This window comes from Poecilia mexicana, unplaced genomic scaffold (assembly GCF_051168715.1).
Source record: "Poecilia mexicana isolate PSO_F unplaced genomic scaffold, ASM5116871v1 scaffold_12, whole genome shotgun sequence".
NCBI classification, from domain to species: domain Eukaryota; kingdom Metazoa; phylum Chordata; class Actinopteri; order Cyprinodontiformes; family Poeciliidae; genus Poecilia; species Poecilia mexicana.
In genome coordinates this window covers 12,925,322-12,945,329 of record NW_028263381.1, presented here as the reverse complement: position 1 = coordinate 12,945,329, position 20,008 = coordinate 12,925,322, and the positions used below count along the sequence as shown (strand labels likewise).

At 37.7% G+C, this 20,008-nt stretch overlaps 1 protein-coding gene across 1 annotated transcript; it reads right to left on the bottom strand.

Moving 5' to 3' along the window:
- Nucleotides 1-2,439: 2,439 nt before the first annotated feature.
- On the bottom strand, nt 2,440-19,794 carry tbx5a (T-box transcription factor 5a). The gene is made up of 8 exons (XM_014997833.2): nt 19,617-19,794; nt 17,894-17,988; nt 14,349-14,468; nt 13,412-13,559; nt 8,655-8,807; nt 5,218-5,309; nt 3,765-3,994; nt 2,440-3,082 (listed from the first exon to the last, which is right to left on the bottom strand). Exons 1-8 carry the CDS (start codon nt 19,758-19,760, stop codon nt 2,490-2,492), a joined length of 1,575 nt encoding a protein of 524 aa, XP_014853319.1. The 5' UTR covers nt 19,761-19,794; the 3' UTR covers nt 2,440-2,489.
- Between the last annotated feature and the right edge of the window lie 214 nt (nt 19,795-20,008).

Genomic DNA, 20,008 nt, shown 5'->3' with positions numbered 1-20,008 from the left:
AACCCATTCAGCTTTCCTGTTATCTACTGAAGCTCTTGTTCTTTTGCGTCCTGAAAAAATTAATTATTGTAGAAGGTTCCTTTCAAATATTTTCTTAGATCTTTTTGCTTTTTCTGATTTAATATTTAAACTCCTCACCGATGCAAAATGTTGCACATCAAGTCTGCGTCTTCTTCCTGCAGTAACAGCTTCATTGCATGTATCATTACATCTCAACATGAGGACCATCTTGGTCAACCTGACTCTATTTAGCTATTTATTATTAAGAGCAGCAATTTGTTGTCATACCAACCATCATTCAGAAATAAATCTAGTGTTTAAAAATGTGATAAGTCTAAATCCTCCATTTATTTAACTTTTTTTTATAAAAAGTTTTTAAAGGGCTAGTTAAGTTTTATAGTAGGGTTCTGGTGAAAGGTTGGTAAAGTATGCATAGAATGCATATAGCTTACATATTTACTGCAAAAGACAGTTTGACACAATCATATAAAAATCATACTCCACTAACGCTGCAATGGCAGTCCTAAGATTGAAGTAGCTCAATGAACCCTAAGAATAGAAGATGGCTGAATATTGGGGTAATTACTGGAGCAAGAAAAAAAAACTAAAAAGAAATCCTAATTTAATCTAATTTCATGCAAAAAAAAAATAGGTACCATAATGTAGCTTTACCTAGAATATGTTTGGGAGAGAGTCGGCATGATATTGAGATGCTTATCACATCTTGAATGCACTCAGCAGCAATAGGTGTGGTAAAGGCCTCTGCGACGACAACTATTAAAACGCTTTGAACTTTTCTTCATTGGTGAAACAGCCACTGAGTATTTCATTGGGATTTTCTGGGTTTGAATAAAAATAAAGTTGTGCATAATTGTGGAGTGAACAAGAAAAGATACATGGCTTCATTTAAAAATTCAACTTGTATAAATTACATGGACAGATTGAAGAAAACCCTTCACACACCTGTCAGGTTTCAAGCAGGGTTGTGATAAACAATGTCCCAAGATTTAAAAAAAAAAACTCCTGGAACATAGTTCAATTCATCATCAAGACTATGGCACAACTGCAAACTCACAAAGGCATATGCGTCCAACTAAATCAACAGACTGGACGGGGAGAAAATAAAAGGATAGCTAAAGGGAGTCGACTATCCCTTTAATTTACTCAAGGATAGCTAAAGAGGTCCACAGTTTAGCTTTGAGAATCTGACATGTGGATTCTTCAAATATGGCCTTTATGGGAGAGTTGCAAGAAAGCCATTGGAGAAAGAAAACCACAATGTGGTACATTCCTGTTTACACAAGACATGTAGGGGATACATGCATGTCTTACAGAAAAACTCTAGGTGGTCACCCCGAACATCATCTCATGGGGGTGAGGATATTTGTTAGCCTGGAAATTGTTAACCTACAAAAATCCAACAACTTTTCCCATTGTTGATCCTGAAATTAAAGATCACACTTCTACGGAAATCTGAATACTTGAAGTATTCCATGTTTATTCCAAAACATGTAAAGTCAAATAATGACGCTACATTTGACTTTTGTCTTTTAATAAAAAAAAAGAAAAGTGAGGCCTCCTTGAAGATCTAATTTAATTGTGATTAAGCTATTTAAGGAATCAGATTCAGTCTGGGTGTGCAAAGAAATTGCTCCTAATGATTACATACTCCACATGTGTCAGCTTTATGTATGTAAATCATTTTGAAAACCATGCATCACTTTTATGACACTTTCATAATTATGCACTACTTTTCATTGGGTTATTTCATAAAAATCCCAATAAATACACTGCAGTGAATTGTGAAAATATTTAAGAGCTATGTATATGTTTACAAGGTATTGTCTCACAAACCTAATAAAATTGATATGAGGTATTTGACTTGAATGCAAATAAATGAATCTACCTATAAGCAAATAAAACCATCTTCCTGATTTAAAGAAAAGCCACATTGACCAAAGAGCCACAACAAAACTGACATTAAGCCCCGTCTTCAGATTTTCTTTTTTTTACAACGTAAATCTGCTACAAAAATGTCATAGAAACTGTCTGGTAGGGAAAACGTGAGGAAGGTAAAACATTCAGGAAATACAACAGCTTTCTGCTATCATTCAAAACAAAACGCTGCAGAAAAACACCTTCAACCTGGAGCCTCCTGGCCAAGCATCTGAAGCATTTCTGCTCTGTTCAGTGTCAGCTTTTCTGCACTTGAGCAGGCTTCATGAGTGTTCTGGTCCAGCCCAATGTTTTTGTGTTCATGTTGCTTCTTTATAAGTGCAGATTCTGCTAAAACGTCCTACTAGATAAGACGCCCACTCATCTCCTGGTAAATCACCCAACGAATATCAACTTTCCTCAATGAAGAAATATTATTCCTTTTAAGATTAACTGCAACAAGTCCTTGGAAATATAAATATAACTGACCCAATATTGCTTTAGTTGGGCCATTTTCTTTCGTTTCCTCTTCAATGTGTGCAGTTGTTCGATTCTTAGCTGTTCTCACTCCACTCTGGCATGATGCTTACACTATGTACAGAGTGATACTGGTGTGGCGAGAGAGTGCGTGGTATGCCGTGTGCATAGAGGTACTCGTTTCCCTGTAAGCCAGCTGTCGGCGACTGGATCCCAGCTCCAGGACTGCACTGGCGGCCCATAGTCTGGTGGGCCATGGAGCTCTGGTACATCGCTGCATGGTGGCCCTCGCCCAGCTGTGGAGAGGCGTGGCCCCCCACCCCTCCCAGTCTGGACACCAGAGACCCTGAGGTGAAGTGAGCGGAAAAATGCTGATAGGGGAGCCTCTCCATCGGCTGCATGGTGGTGACAGAACAACTGCCATAAGGAGAGACGCTGGCCCACGTGTTGCAGCTGATGTCCTCCAAACTGGGAACAGGTTCTGCGCCTTGCGAGGAGCTGGCATACATACAGGCCTGCCGCTGGCTGGACTCGCTGCGGTAGGCCCCGCTGGCGAGGCTGAGGCTCTGGTGGTAGCCAACGGGACGATAGTAGTGGTCCTCCTCGCTGGAGGAACTTTCCAGGTACGGCTTCTTATAGCCGTGTTCGCCTGAATGACAGTCATCATCCGCTGTTGGTAAAATTAAAGAAGCAAACAACTTTGTTATTCAAGAAGGGCCTCCCACAGATACAAAATATCTTCCTTAATGTTGAATAATAAACACTGACCTTAACTGAGACTTAAGCAAGACACTCCAGGCTTTTAATATTCAGTTTTTTTTCTTTCTGTGAACTCCTGGATCAGTCTTATTTATGCTTTTTGAGTAAGGTAGGCTGATCACTACTGGGAAGGCTCACCGCTGTTCCATGTCTTCTCCATTTGGGGATTATGACTCTCACTGTGGCAGGTGGCATGTTCAGCCTTTACAAATGCTTTTTTTAACCCTTTGCAGTTTGTTGGATGTCATTAGCATAGTGTGAAAATGATTACTTTATGGTTTGGTTAGCAGACAGAGCAGTTGATTAATTTGCATTTACTTAATTATTAAGAGGTTTTTTAGATAATCAAATGTTAGAAATGACACCTAGAAGTTTGTGACATATGCAAAAAGTTCGTGGGGTACACAGGCTCTTGGGAGGTTTTGAATATTTTTTGAATGGACCTGTTTGTCAGGGCCTTTTAAAGATACCTGGAACTGTCACAATTATCTCTTTCACGGATCTTGCTGTTGTACAATAGATAAAACCTCTTGTAACCCCTGAATGTTTTAATGTAATCCCTGCATGGCTCATATCACCGCACAGTCTCATACCTTTTCTCTTGATGCAGTAATCTTGTCCGTGCTCATGTGGCAGTGGGTAGGAGCCAGACTGGGGCAGCAAGTCCTGGGAGGTGCTTGTGACCCCGTTTTCACACTGGGAGTACTGGGAGCTCAGGGTGCTGGGTGTGGCCATGCCCTGGACGTCCCCGCTGAACGGACTGTGGCTGGAGCCGACCCTCTGTCGCACCGTGCTGCGAGGCACTACTGGGTACTCTTTGGTGCTGTGTGCGCGCACAGGAAATTTATTAGTAATTATCTGTATGTGCCAAACAGGCTCAGTAAAAGACGGCAACTGAAAGGTTCAATCCACTAGATGATTAGTATGAAAAGGACAATCTGGAAACAGAGATGCTTCTGTGGGGAAAAAAACCCCCCTTCTACTAATAAATGATTTTCACTCAGAATAATTCACAGAATTCATTGTTGCATCATTGTGCAGCTTTTTGGTTCTTTAATTTTTGGTGTAGCATCAGTTGAAAAGTGACCTGGTTTTCAATAAGCTCTCTCTTTAGAGTAACCAGAAGCAGACGTGCAACGCTTACTGCAAAGGCTGAGCAAATTCATGTAAGACTGATGGTGGCTTACATTCTTATCACTTTTTGGATTTGCAGTTATTGCACACCTACTTAAAGTAACTTAATATGCATATTTTCACATGAAAATACAGACTTTTTTTTTAATTCTCCCATTTTTTTTTCTTGCTGATATTGAGCTAATATCTATCTCAGTGTGCCGTAACTCAGTCAAGCATTCATGGCAACGGATGCAGGATTACAACACCTCCTGGAAAAAGATAAACAACTTTCCAGGTTTTGTCTGATTTGGGATTTCTCCACTTGGAAAACCCTTCAGTTTCTCCCCAAAAAACCAGGGTGATGGGGGTTTTTCAAAACCAGATTTTCCCCTTTGAAAAAGTGTTTCTCCGTACAGCACGGACTCCAGCTCCATCCCTCATCTGGACTGAATAATGGAGAGCAAAGTGGCCGCGTACCGCCTTGGCTGCCTGACCGAGCGATATTCACCAGTGTGCTCACACACACGCAAGCATACACACAACAGACACAAAAGCAGTGCAGTTAAAAGAACAAAAAAAATAAATAAATCTCTGTGGAAGAGAGATGTTACAGTCTTGTTTCAGAGGTTCTGCCAGATCAGTCATAAAAGTCTTCACCATGAAAGCTGGCTAATGATCAAGAACTACACTTACATCACTGAAAATAACACTCACTGAAAGTTACACTCATTACTGGCTTGGAAGTCGGTGACCGAAGGATTAAAGTGGGGCTTGTTAAGTGACATTCTGATTCCGGCTGAACTAAAGTGACATTTATCTGCTCATTTGACATCATTCTGCATGTGTAAGAATTTCCAAATATTAAAGATCAAGGATTTTCAAGGGAACTTCTTTTTAAAATGAACAAAATAGCATCCCGGCTGCAGCTACCTTTGCAGTCTGGACATCCGGTGTAATTCCATGTCATCGCTTCCACGAAAGCCTTTTGCAAACGGGTTGTTCTCAATCTTTAGTTGTGTGATCTGAAACCGCAAACAGAATTTGCATTAATAAAAAAAAGAAAAAAAGAATAAAATAAGAGTCTCAGGTCTCATAATAGAAGTCAAAGCCGAATTTATAACAAATTGATGTGATTTTAGAAATGCAACTTAGCAGTAGATTCCAGACTTCAACTTGAGTTGTAAATTTGCAATTAGGCTTCACTCATTTAAATTCTCCACTTATTGTCTTGTTGCCACCAGAAACGGTCATGTATGTTATTGGTGATTAACAGCCCACTAATAATTGATAAGCTGAGGGGAAGCTTTCACCTTTTAGGATAAGTGTTCAGAGCGATGTGCAGTTTTCCTCCTGGGAAAAGGCAAAAACCAAGTTTATCTCATCGGACCTGATCACCTTCCTGCTACGTGTCTCGTCCCCTGTGTGGCTTGTGGCAAACTTGGAATAGGACTTCTGGATTTCTCTCAAAAAATTGTTTTCCTAATGCTACTCTTAAAGGCCAGATTTATGAAGTGTACAGCTAGTTGGGCCGCTGACAGATTTGTCCGTCAGAACTTTGGATCTCTGCATAGTTACTGTTTCTCTGATGCTCTTTTTGCCTGATGGACAGCCATGTCTTGGTAAATTTTTGCAGTTGTGGCCTGTCTGGTGCGTTTTGTACTGGGGCTTAAATTACGTTCAGTACAACTCTGTTCAATAACTAGGTGACGTCTGGGTTGGATTGTCTTTATTTTGGGTGTAATCATAATTAAAAACCAGATATAATTTTTTCTTTAACAAATTTGTAGTTGTAATATGATACAATTCTGAAAAGGTTTAAGAGATATAAATACTTGGCGGATGTTTCTAACTTTTCAGAAGCAAAGAGAGAAAAACAGCAGTTGCAGAAAGATGGTCTGGAGGTCCTACACACGCCTTTAGTTCAATAAAGTTGTATCTCAGCAGGTCATATTTTTATTGCATGACTTATTCTATAATGCTGAACATTGTCTTGAAAAAGCTTTAGAAATGCAAATATTTGAAATACCTCAAGTTCTGGCAGGAATGCCTTGCTCGGCAACCAAAAAAGATGCAAACTTATTTTAAAAATATAAATCCAAGCTCTTCAGGCTTAAAGCAGAATGCAGGGATATCCCTGTCATGGTTTCTTGCAGGTAATGAGTTGGCGGTTCTGGTGTATTTCCAGCTTTCTGACAGGACTGGAGGTTTGTATGCATGTTGGCCAACACCTACTCTGAACCTTGTAAAATCCGTCATGTGACACTTTACTAGCTGGTTGTTAATTAATGCAGGCAGACAGGCAGATGATTTATATATTCTTTCATGATTTTCAAACTAAAGAGTAAAAAGTTTGCAATTTCCTTTGCCTTCCTCCTGATTAATGCAGATAAACTCACTTTGACAATATTATTTAATTAGAAAAATGTTCAACATTTTCCATAAATGTTAACCCTAGAAAAAGATCAAATTAAACTCAAGATAATCATACATGGTCAAGTTCAAAGAATGTCGTTTTATAGGCTACATGTCTAAGCTTTGCTTATTAAAACAATCGTTGCTTTATTTCAGATGCTATTTTAGCCAAAAATAATAATAAAATGTCTGCAAAAGCTGTAATAAATTCTTCTATGAACAGAAAGCATTACCTAAGAAAACTCAGTTGGGAAAAAATGTTTTAATTGCAGAAAAGTCTGGAAATTGGACACTGTTTTATTAACTAAAAGTTCGACAGGTGAATTGGAGACGCGCCTGCAGCGCTTAATGCTCCTGCAGATGTTTAACTGTTTGATTAGACCGTTGTGGTAAAACGCTCGGAAATCAGAAATGCTTGTTTTCTTTCTTTTCTTTTTTCTTTTTTCCTTTGCAGGTCTGGAAAGAGCCTCAATAATTAGCCCTGGGGTTACGATCCCAGCTCTCCCAATAACGTGCTTAAAAATAATGAATGGTTTCTACAGAGAGCCGGTCATTTTGGGCTTCCTGTTCCCAGAGGCGCAGAGGCTTCTGATTGGCTGCAGGGACGCTATGCGTGTTCTCTCCCTTTCTCCATTATTCCCCAAACAAGAAACATATATAGGCCCTCGTGGCTAAAATGATCCTGACCAGACGCTGTTTACATATATTTACACCGCCAAGACTTTCTTTCCCCCCAGAAAATCTGGACAAAGTAGATGTTCAGCTTTCGATTCTGGCCTGAAAAGTCTCGAGAAATGTATTTATTTATGCCCAATGTGTCACCGTTTAGCTATCATTTTCCAAACAGTTAATATAAGGAAAACAATAGATTGTTCCAGTTTTTGTTTAGTTTATAAACACTGAAATTAAGTACACAACTACAGGTCAATTTACAACAGAAGTTCAGGAAACAACCAAGAAAACTAAAAAGTTAAATATTTTTGAAGTTGCAATTTTAGAAATAAAATACAAGCGAGATATAAAGCTTAAAAGATCTACAATGCTTTTTTTTTATTTTGTCGGACAGTTAATTCTGCTTCACAAGTTTTACATATCTTCTTTTATTTTGAAGCAAGTTTTTCTAGACAGAATTGCTCATTTATCTCCCATACGATCTAATTTTTCCTCCCTAATGTGGAAGAAAAACTTGTAATCTAAAAACATAAAATAATGTTTTGGGCCTCAAACGCTAAATAAACTGAAAGGTAAAAAAAACCAAAAAAAAAAAACCCCCCAAAGTATTGAAATAAAATTAAATCAAACAAAATGACAAACTGACTTGAAATGAATGTAAGTTTGAGTGGCGCATATGAACCCAACATAAAATAAATATTACGTACATTGCTATAATAACTGGTTAAAATAAACTGAAAATAATGACAAACTTCACATAGCAGGAGCAGCAATAATAGTAATAATAATAATAATAATAATTAAAGGTTGGCTGCAGGGAAATCTGCTTGAGATTTATCCGGATCTTCTGCAGCTCGTCTTTCTCCACAAAGAGCTGCAACTTTTCTAAAAGTTGCTTGAGGTCATTTATCCTCAGATCTTCTTTCTGAAGTTTTTTTTTATTTTTTCGTCGTCTGTTGTGATATCAGCGACTTTTCAGCTGGCGGTGAAACTTTCATGTTCTCTCTTTCGGTCCGTGCGCACACTCTGCGCAGCACGCTGCTAAGAATTTGCCCCAAACCTTTACAGTTTGAAAACACACGTTTTTATAACCTCACGCTGACGTGAATCCTGCACACAACTTTGCACTCAAATCTGGGGGTTATTTTAATTATAATAATAATAATAAAAACAACAACAACTCTGCCGTTTGAAACACGTAAAAACATGAAGCAACTAAAAAAAGAGAGCTGTTTACCATATGAGAAACTGCAAACGAAAATATCCAAAAGGAGGGCCTCTACCTTGTGGTTCTGGTAAGAAGTGACCGCAATGAACGCTGTCTCCGGGAAAACGTGAGTGCAGAAGGCCGTGTTTTTGGAGCCAAAGCCGTTATTTTCATCCGCTTTCACAATGTGAATCCTCGGCTGGTACTTGTGCATCGAGTTGAGGATGATCTGGAATAAACAGAGGGTTGTATTTTATTTTTATTTTTTTGTTTTTTTATTTTTTTGCGTGACAATGTCTGGCTGTAGAACATTAATATCACTAAATGGTAAATAACTCTTGGTAACCTGGCCTCGGCCTTTTGCAAAGAAAAACGGATTTAAGTGATGGCTTCGTCAAACATTTTAGTGAAATTAAAAATAGACGTAGGACTATCGATACTAAAACCCCGTTAGTCAGACTATCTTGGCTGAAATTGCCTCGATTTCTCTTATTTTGAAGGTGTAATAGCTAACTTATTGCCTATATAAGCCTTATGAACTGCACTTTTTTCTTTTCTTTTCTTGCCTAATTTAAAAACGTGTTGCAATAAATGAATGACTTTCTGGACCACAAATTCCCAGAATGAAATTTTTTTTTGGTATAAAATTGATTAAAATAAATGAAAAGAACTAAAAATTAATACATTTAAATATAAAAAGCTTTTGTGGACAAATTGAATTGATAGGATTTAATACACACAAAACTATTATCTTCTTTCAATAAGGACAAAACTAATTGATTTCATTCACACAGAATTTAAAATATAGTACGGATTAATGAGTCGGCTTATCTTTAATAATAATAATAATAATAATAATAATAATAATGTGTCTTTAAAGGTCTAGAAAGATTATTCTCAATGATGCTATAACAGCATCTTCTCTCGTTCTAGCCCAGTTAATGCCCTGAAACGAGTCAATTAGGACGGAGCTCACAGCTGAACTTGAGCAGTGAACTTTTCCTTCAACACCCCATCATTCAGTCCGGCTTGGACCCCAAGTCGGACTTCTTTAACTGATCAACGAGTCGTGGCCATGAGTCTAGGAGAAAAGCTCTTCATAATCTGATCAAATTCCCTCGGATTTAAAAAACAAAAACTAGGGCATCCTCCTCCTTTCTCTACTCTTTCTGCATCTACAACGCTCCCCACCTTCCTGTGACCTGCAGGCATGTCGCCCTATCTCTTATCTTAAGGATTGTTTTTGTTCCTGCCTCTCACAGCCAGCATGCGAGGAGACGAGGGCCTGCCCTGACCTCCAGTAACAGTGGAGGCATCCTGCAGCATTCCACCAAGAAAATCCCCTGTGAGTCAGACACGAGTCAGCTCAGAGGGGCTTTCACTGTTGATAGTCGTCCACTGCAGAGTCCAATCTGATCTCGTTTCAGGGCGAAACATGCTACTTAGCAGGAAATGGTCAAACTCCTTCTAGTGACGCCTAGCGAGAACCTGTGAGGGTAGTAGCTTTGGTCCTGCTTGCTTTCAGCTGAAGGAGTAATTAAATCATCTTTACAGCGACAAAAACTGCACAGAACCTTCTGAACAAAAAACAAAAACATTTTATGAATTAAATACTAATTTCTTCTCTGATCCATTTAGTCAATGTAAAAATAAAAAAAACACTCCTGTGAAGATATTACAAGTCGCATCTCCATTCCTGTAGAAGAGCTGTGGTGTATTTGTGGACCACCCACTGGGACCCCAGCTCAGGCCTCGTCTCTCTGGCCTTCACTCACTGCATCGGTTCCTGTATCTTCACCCCCCAACCCCCTTCAGCCTCTGGATGATACTATTTAATGATAGTGAGGGATCACTTTGGGTCTCGTGCGGCTGCCCTTCGCTTTCAAGTACCTCGACATCAGAAAGTCCAGCCCCACCTCCCCCACTCCCATCCCCACCCGAGCCTTGGGATCAGTGGACTTTGTGCAGCAGCATCTACTGCTCATCACACACTGCCATTCAAACGTAAACAGTGCGGTCCTCACACTCCACCCGGCCGGCCCAAACATGTGTGGGAAGGCAGAGAGGCGAGCGCAGGAGATTAATAACGCCGAGAGGTATTCTGGGAGCTGAGAGGGAGATCAAAGGGGAAACGACTCCAGCTTGGTATGAAACTTGAGACAAAAAAAAAAAAAATTATATTTAGGTATTCAAACACTGAAATAGCAACATTGGAAAATTACTTGTGTGCAGTGAAACTGGAGAGCGGTGGTTTTTAAAAAGTCTAACCCTACAGGGAAAGTGCTACTTCAAACTGTGATTGCTCCTGAAGAACACTGGTCCTGTCAGTAAAACGCAGGTAACGGAGCAAGAAAAAGCATTTCTAATAAAATGCCTTTAGGCGTTATGCAAAAGAACAGCTTCGTTATTTAATGAAGCAGCATTTTGACATTGCAAAGCCTGAATGTGATAACTTTATGCAGATCTTTGTAACATCCTTTATAGGACATCCATAGTTGTGACAAATCTCACAGGAAAGAACAGTTAGAAATGCGACAAAACATTTTAAGTAACATTTGTGCGCTTCTTTGTATAACTTTCATATCATCAAGAGTATAATTTTGTGGAAAAAAGGCATGCATGCATTTTCAGGAATAAAAACATAATAAAAATAATACGATGAGATTATGAATCTTTTGTTTTTCAACCTGCAATATTAAAAATAACCTAGAAAAATTAAAATGGTCTTCCTAAAAAACAAACAAACAAACAAACAAAAAAACATTTCCATCACACTAAACATTTAAAGTTTTCTGGAAACAAAGACTTAAACTTCATGTTGAGAGCGACAACAATAACTACATTCAAACCATTTAGCATCATCAGACTCAGGCCAATTAGCTCAGCTCTGATCAGTCCAGTTATCTAATTTAAGAAACATTTCCAGAAAGGGAGGGGAAAAAACCCCCTCAGCTTTAAGACTGAACAGGTCTGTCCTGATCTGTACATCAGGAATATGTTTTGGCTTCATGTGTCTTTATAAGTAAATATAAAACATCTCTAAGCCATTTCAACCAGCTGGACCAACAAGCTGACAAAGTGTGCATTTTCTGGCAAGCTACCAGCATTTCTGTGATGGATCCCACGGTGCCGAGAAAGCGGGCAAGTCAGGAACCACTGTGACCAATCAAGAAACACACTTTAACCCCAAAAAATGTACGACACGACTCAATGAGCTCCAGTCTCAGTCCTCCAGCTGGGTTTTGGCAGGGCAGCAACCTCTATAGATACCACGTGGACTGACTCTGGCTTGTGGAAATATGATTTGTTTTGGTAACTGAAGGACTAAAAACAGTTTTGACTTAAAAACAGGTCTGAATGTTGGAAAACGGTGCCGCATGTGCGGTCAAATTCTTTTATAGCACTAGAACGTGTTGTTACGCTTCAGTCATTATTTGCGTCCGCTAATGGAACATTTAGAGAACAGCAGATGCAATGCAGAGCCTCTCACTTGTGATTGGAACTACTTGAGAATTTTAATAAGCTTATTTAGTCTTCTGTTCTTCTTTTTAATAGCAGCAATGCATCTTATTACAGCCGTTCTTAGCACAGCCTGTTCCTGACAAAAATGTCCATAATTGAGTGACTTCTAACAAGAAAGGTAATTGGGCCTCAGTCTACCCATCAACTCAGCCTTTCATGAAAACCTGCTGCCAGCAGCACACTTTGTTCATGAAGTAAAAGTAAAAGATGTTGGTTTTGCTTTTATTGTAAGGGTAGGGACGAATAAATTTCAAAGCCAGATGCAAACCATAATGAGAAATTAAAGGTTAGAAAATGAGCACCATGTACAGAAATTCTGGTTCAGTATTTTTTTTCTTTGTCTTGCTCAGAAAGTGCAATTATATACTTTTAAATCCCTAAATGTAACGATTTACCATTAAATTGCATGTACAAAAATTCATGTTGACAACTGGATGCATTGTTTTTTGGAGAACTTGCGTAAACGGATCCAAAGTGTGTGATTTAAAAAAAAAAAAAAGAAGACTAATGTAACTATAAAACGAAAATTTAGTATTTTAGTTCAAACTTACTTGGAAAATAAAATTATAAATATACATAAACATTTCAAATATTTTACTTGTTTGGTAGTTACAAATAATAATCATCACTTTTGGTTTTATCTAGATTAAAATAAGAAAATTAGACGCCTTTTAGTAAAAGTAAAATGAATTATTCAAGTGCATTTATATGTATTTTTCTTTGAAACACAAAAGATCCATAAAGTTGCAGAAAAGACAAGAATGCGAGAATTATAAAATGGCAGAAAAATCTAAATGTGTAATTAATTCAAGATAGATGGTGTTCTAAAAATAGAGGACTTATAGAAGTTTGTTTGGTGTGAAAATAAAAAAAGGTTAAAGTAAAAGTTGCATGGGTGTGGTCTAATAACAAATTTAATCTTCATTGGTCGATCTATTTTTGAAAATATTAACCGATAATCGACCTAATATCATTATCATATATGTTGAATGTATAAAACGAAATATTTTTTTAATTGCAATGGAAAATACAAAACGTAATAATAATAATAATAATAATAATAATAATAAATAATTAATAATAAACACATTTATCATCCAATTTTGCACAAAACAATTACAATCTTCTGGATTCCATAAACCACATTCTTCCAGCAGCAGCAGCAGTGAAAACCTCCCGGTGACAAAACGACAATACATTTGGATGAATGCAACAACACCGCGATGCAAAAACCGCATCCACACAGCGCACATGCCTCTGCGCGTCTCCGCTCACAGCTTTAGCAGAATGATTATAGGCCCAGGCACCTACGTGTCCGAACGGGTCCAAGTGGTTGTTGGTCAGCTTCAGCTTCTGGAAGGAGACCAGCTGCCTCATCCAGTGCGCCCCCGTGGCCGGTGAGTCCGGATGGACGTAGAGCCTCCCGGGCATAGCGGGCTCTGCTTTCCCGGTCACAGACCTGACGCAAAGGGACAGCAACACATGCGCAATTGGTTAAAGCAAGAGGTGCAAGCAGTAGAAGGGCAGCTAATGGACTGGAAAAGGTGGTGCATGATTTGCATGTTTTACAGACTGCCATCTGAAATTAAAGCTTTTCATAAATTTAATTGAGGGCTTTAAAATGCAGACCTAAAAATGGCACGTTTAACAATTTCCGCAGCTGTGCGCGCAATTTTTCTCAGCATTTTTGCACGTTTTATTGTTAAATACTGCTAACACAAATAAAGCGACCCCCGATTTTCTGCAATTCACGAACATGTGTAACAATTATTTCCACACATTGTTTTGCTCGGCTCATTATCTGCAGTACTGGCATGTGATTATCCTCTCCGAGTCTCCGCTCTTTTAAAGGCATTGACCCAAACAAGGCGCTCCTGCCTTTTAAGGTCGGAGATCATAGGGATAAAAGCTAAACAGAACTTCTGCAAAGGGCCACTGCAAATGTAGGAAAACTCATCAGCATGAGACCTATCTCAAAGGAGAAAAAAAAAAAAATCAGCTCCAACTGAAACACGTCAGTCATGTTGACTGTAATTCTTGGCAACCATTAGAAAACAAGCAGGTCATAATTCTGCAGGAAATTATACGGTCGCTTCCGATTCTCGTCCATCAGGACAACATAAAAATTTCCTGCTGAAGTCCACTCCAGATAATGGGACATGGGAGGAAAAATGTTTTTTCCCCCTTAAAAGTTTCATTTGCATTCAGTTTAATTCTTTCTTTTTTTCTTTCTATTTTTTTTACCCACCATTTATTGTCGGCAAATTTGTATCGATGATCGTCTGCAGGAACCACGTCCATCAGAAGAATGTACTTCGTTTTGGGGTTTAATCCAGTCACTTTCACCTTGAAGCTGGGGAACATTCTCCTGCGAAGAACAAAATATTGACTTTTCTATGATTCTGGGTAAAACTGGGTCTCAAATGTGCACAAATAGTTAAGGCAGAAAAAATAAATCTCTTTACGTTAGCTTTGCACCGCAAAAGTTTACAATGCAACTTTGAACAGTTAACCTTCTTTATGGGCGCATTTACAATTATGACGCACACAACCTCGCATGGAAGCAGCTGAATTATATGAATGCTTTTATTTAGTTTGGAGAGGAAAGTTGTGGGGCTTTTTTTTTTTTTTTTTAGGAATCTGGACGTTGTGTCTGAAAGAAACAATTTCACTGTATGTGCATTTATTTTTTCTTTTTTTTAGTAAATTATGGGATAGGCTAAGTGGGAGCTGCAATGCTGAAAGAGCAGACATCCTATGAACCTTATATTTGCCTTTCCAGACTGAAAAAACAAACCGTTCGAGTTAAAGCAATGTAATTGGTGAAATAACTTTGCATAGGTTTTAAACATTATGCGTTTCTGAAATTAGGTGTGTTTTGGCTAACAGACACCTAAATTACATTAAAACACACAGAAGGTCAACATAAAGTTAGAGATTATTTTTTTACATTGTTCTTTGTAGCTCTGTAATGTATCTGTAATCTGTTTATAATGGATGTTTACAGAATTCTAGTCCTTTGTACTTAAGTAAAAATTATATTTAGTTAAGAAAAAAAAAAGCCAGAACTCCATGCTGAAATGAAGCAGATTAGGAGGAATATTTTTCATTAATTATCATTAATGAAGCTAAAAATGCATTTTTCTCACAATAAATTAACAATACAGCAAGAACGATGTGATGAATTAAAGTAAATTTGTTAGTTTATTCTGTAACCTGTCTACTATAGTTTTATAAACTACCTTACTGGATCATTTGTCCAGTAGGATGTGATTTTCATAGCAAAGATTTTACAACACAGCTAAATATTCCTGTTAGTATTAAATCAAACTACTTAAACAATTCTGTTTTTAAGATCATTTTACTCAAACTAATAACTAGATTACTTGAAACCCCTGTGAGATTTTAACTGCTCTATTTTATATTAAACTTTAGACATAACTAAGGTTCAAATTGAAGTGAATCTTCATAATCAGCTGTTTGTAAATATGATAATGACATGTATTTAAAACTTCTTGATTTTGAATCATTTTTCCATAATTTACATTGGAATCTTGCTTCACAGCTGCAGCCATTAGGTGCCCAAAAACAAGTAATGGATGCAGAGGATCCTCAAGTCAACAGACCTCTGGTGGGTCCTAGTTAGAGATTGTTGTCATCTAACAATCTCCTTCTTAGTCTTATGAGCTTGTTCAGTTTGGCCTCTGTTTTCAAAAAGGAACCCAGAACTATTTGTTTTTGATTAAGTTGTAAAACCTCTGTGAAACTTTCGCATATTAATTGTATTTAAAGTCTTGCAAGGTGTCATGCAGAGCTAGCCCGAGGTAGCTTGGGCTAGCTCTGCATGAGACTCCCTAAATGATTGAATTTTAAACCAGACCGTAGCTCTAAAATTTTAGTATTTGTTTATTAAGAACGTGAATACCATTAAATTTGATTTGATGGTTTCAAGTTAGGTCAACTGAAGGACTTTAAATAGCTTAAAAGCTTAAATTTACTATTTAAAAGAATTGTCAAGTTTACTTTGTAAAGGTAGAACAAATAATCTTCGTTGTTTGTTTTTTTTGTTGTTGATTTGACAAAGCCACAATCTAGTGATACAAGTTTAATCTTTTCTTTGTGTTTGAGCTCAGTTTGCTCACAAATCAGGAATTAATCTGCAACTAATAACCAGCAATCTCTGACTGCTTTTAAGCTCAGCCAGTTAAACTCTGCCCTCTCTCTGATTCTACCAACTCTATATTAAAACAATCCTGAGGAACAGCTTCCTCAGGATTGAATGGCTGAGCCTTGCAGTGAGTTTGACGTTAGCATTAGCACCTTTGCTAATGCTAAAGCCAGATTTCAACTTCTTACGTCTCATTTTATAAGGTGACATAGAAAACTTCATCTCCTGACCACAAATCCCTCAAAGTAAACAGCTGGGCTTGTTCACTAATTTGACTTTAGCATTAGCACTAAAGTAAACCAGTTAAAACTGGATGTGAACTTAAAGTCTTGCACACAAAACTACAAATTGTGTATAGTTTTTAAGCTTTGCTAAAATATTATGTTCAACAAATATGGAAGTAACATTTTTTTTTATGCTGGACATTATACACAGCAAATGAGTAAAGATTCACAATCTTAAAAATAACATGAAAAGTTACATTTTAATCTAGTTTAATCTAAGTTATGTTTTGAAAGTAGCTTGAATAGCCTAAATAATAATAATAAAAAAAGTTGAACACTACATTTACACCTTGATTTTAATCCTTATCTTAATTTTCCTATATTTTTGCTGCACAGTTTAGCTTTGTATTTCATTCTAGTGTTGACATTTTTGCTTGTTTGTTTACAGTGCTAAATCATTTGTAAACAGATTACCATTCATGTAAATATGGAATGACAACGAATCAAACTGCTATGGTTGAATAAATTATAATTTTCATTGGTAACATTTGGAAAATCTATTTATTAGACATTTTTTTCAAATAAACTACTTGATTAAAAGTGCAATAGGCTAAAATGTAATACAGTCCAACATTATTTTCATAGCGCAACAAATCAAGAACAAAGCTGTGGACAAGGAGGGATCCAGACTTTCTTTTTAACAAAAGCAAACGTCAAATGACATACGGGGATGTATGTGAGATTGTTTTTTCTGCAGCTCTGATGGAAAAACTGTGATGTTCCTTGGCTGTGGTGTAATGCAGCTACAATGAATTATTTATTTTAATCATTTACAGAACATGTGTGAGCCGTATGCCGCAGGGGGGGACACCAGCGGTCGGCATTCATATATGAATGTTCACACCACGCCTTGCGAGCTGTTTTGACTCGGATGCACTCCGGGCTTGACAGCGGTACACACTCATGCACAACGTCCCCCCTCCTCCTCCTTCATGTCATGCTGCAGCTCAAGAGCTGGGACACAGAAACGTGTCTGCATGCAATTACAGCAGAGCGGGTAAAACAGCATAACTTCCTTAAAACAGATCTTTATTCAAAAGGAAAAGAAAAAAAAAAGAAAATTTTTTTTTTTTTTTGCACCAGAGTTCAGTTTCTGAAGGATCGGTGTCTGGTGGTATTGCATTTCACAAAACAAAAAAAGGCCACCCAAGGTAAAAGTGTATGATTATAGAGTGAGGTTTTGCGAAACACTGATGCGTCAGCCAGATGTGCTGCTTTTATTTTGTTTTTTATCTTTTCTCATGACTGAAAATACGATTTAAACACCTTTAAAACTACATCAAATGACAGAAAAGCAGAACAAAACTACAGTCGTCAGAGCTTTCAAGGAGTCGATCTTACCGTCCAGCTTTGGTTATGATCATCTCCGTGCCCACCTCGTGAAACTTGATCCACAGTTCCCTTTCGTGCAGGTAGACCTTTATGCCTTCCATTCCCTTTAAAAATATACAATCGTGTATTTAAGCGTCTTCTATTGCTAACATCCACTTCCCGTACAAAATGTTGTTGAAGAGACGCAAGACGACCAAACATCGTGAAAATATGATTGAATATTGACAACAAATGAGCAAACATAGGTGGTTGTAGATGTCTGAACGTGGATCAACCAAGCCTGACTTTCAACATTTTTGTTCAGGTTTAATTTGGTGGAGAATGTGTGAGCTGAAAACTTCTAACAATACATTTTTTTAGGCTACATAAAAAACGTCTCATGTTGGCGGGATCACGTCTGGCACATTGTGCGCACCATCCATGCGCATTTAAAGCTTAATGTGCTGGCAAAAGGGTTTACTTTGGAAATCCTTGTCTGACAGGAGACTAGTGACACGGAAACAAGAAAAGTGTTTTATTGACAGGCTTTGGACACAAGACATCCAATATCAATTTGTTTTGAAAATAGAATTTGTCAGCTGCAGAAGAGAAAAGTAAATCCATTAGAGAGGCAGACATGCTCTCCAAGTAAGTTTTCTTGCGTCTCTTTCGAAAGTCCTATTTTTAGCGAAAATGTAATTTTTATCGAATAGATCTCCGGTGAAATTTGATCAACTCAAACAGCCTTCCAACCACAGTTAGGCCTCCAAAAACCACAGTTACCTTTAATTTTTAAAACATTTTTGAAAGGGGCTTTAAAGGCGCACATAATAATTCATAAATATGACAGTCTTGCATGCCAATTAATTGAAAATAAAATCATTTGTGCATTTTTTTTTAAATCATGTCTGTACATATCAGGTTTCAGTTATAAATACGATTTCAGTTTTTACCTCTTAATGTCTATAATTTTCACTATGTCACAAATTAAAGCAAGGGAATGGTATTGAGGATTTATCGTTAACAAAAAAATAAAATAAAATAAAATAAACGAAACAAAAAAACATTACCAACAATTGCCCGGAAGTCCTGCATTTTAATTTTACTTTAAAATCAATGCGAAGCTATCATACAGTGGGGCACCAACACTCCTATAACACATATAACGGCAAAATCGTAATCCTGCAACAAATGATGATTGCAAATCTTGCTAAAGTTGCTTAGATTTTCCAGGAATGGATCCTGAATCATGATGTAAACAGAACTGATCAGAATGCGGCCCTTTTACTTTGAAAGAAAAAAAAATCTGTCTCTACAATGAGGACGCTGTCCTTCACCACTAAAGAACTGCTAAAAGAACGACGTTCACAATGTAGCTACTTTATAAACTTGTATAATTTGTATTTCAAATGTTGCATAACAACAAAGTACAGCAGATTATTTTTCAGTGATTGGTTTGATGTTAAAGCACTGCTCGTGTTTTTTACTTATTCAGTTTGAAGAAATAAATTTACAAGAAACCCCCCCCCCCAGCGAATCAAAAGTTTGCCTGATTGCATCGCTGAAAAAAAGATAAAAAAATACGATAAATCCCTCGATCACTTTGACTAATCGCTCGATAGCAACCAATGAGATCAACGCTGTATTTATTCATCGAATATAAGGTGTCGATCTTTAAAAACCCAAGTGTGAAGGGCCTGAAGCAATAAGACTGAAGCCACAAAACAAAACTCAGAAAGAGACGTACACTGACCTGCTGGATGTAAGTTGTCTGCGATGATGGGGATTTCCCAGAAGTCCCGTTCTGTTTCTCGGGTTTATTATCGTTCTGTAATTCCCTTGAATCCGAACCTCCCGGAGAGTTCTGGACGGCAAACGTCTCCTCCTGGTCCGCCATGACCGGCGCCCCGAGAAGCTACACAGACCCAGCTGGAAGACCGATGGGAGACATGTAAGAGCGGAAGGACGCAGAGTGTTTCTCAGAAGTTAGCAGATGTAAATAGACGCGTAACTGAATGTTAAAACAATTATTGTTAAATATATATATTTTTTTGTTTTTTTACTTCAAGCGAGTTGTTACAGACTATGGATTCATATTGGGAGGTAAAAACTTAAGTTTTGCAAAGACATCTAGGATAAAAAGAG

What these genes read in the sequence shown, in the direction of transcription:
- tbx5a (XM_014997833.2), bottom strand. Translation starts at nt 19,760, where the DNA reads ATGGCGGACCAGGAGGAGACGTTTGCCGTCCAGAACTCTCCGGGAGGT. An exon ending in ATCATAACCAAAGCTGGACG is followed by an intron (nt 14,469 to 17,893) that starts GTAAGATCGACT and finishes TGTTCTTCGCAG; the next exon opens with GAGAATGTTCCCCAGCTTCA. An exon ending in AAATTTGCCGACAATAAATG is followed by an intron (nt 13,560 to 14,348) that starts GTGGGTAAAAAA and finishes CCTTTGCGTCAG; the next exon opens with GTCTGTGACCGGGAAAGCAG.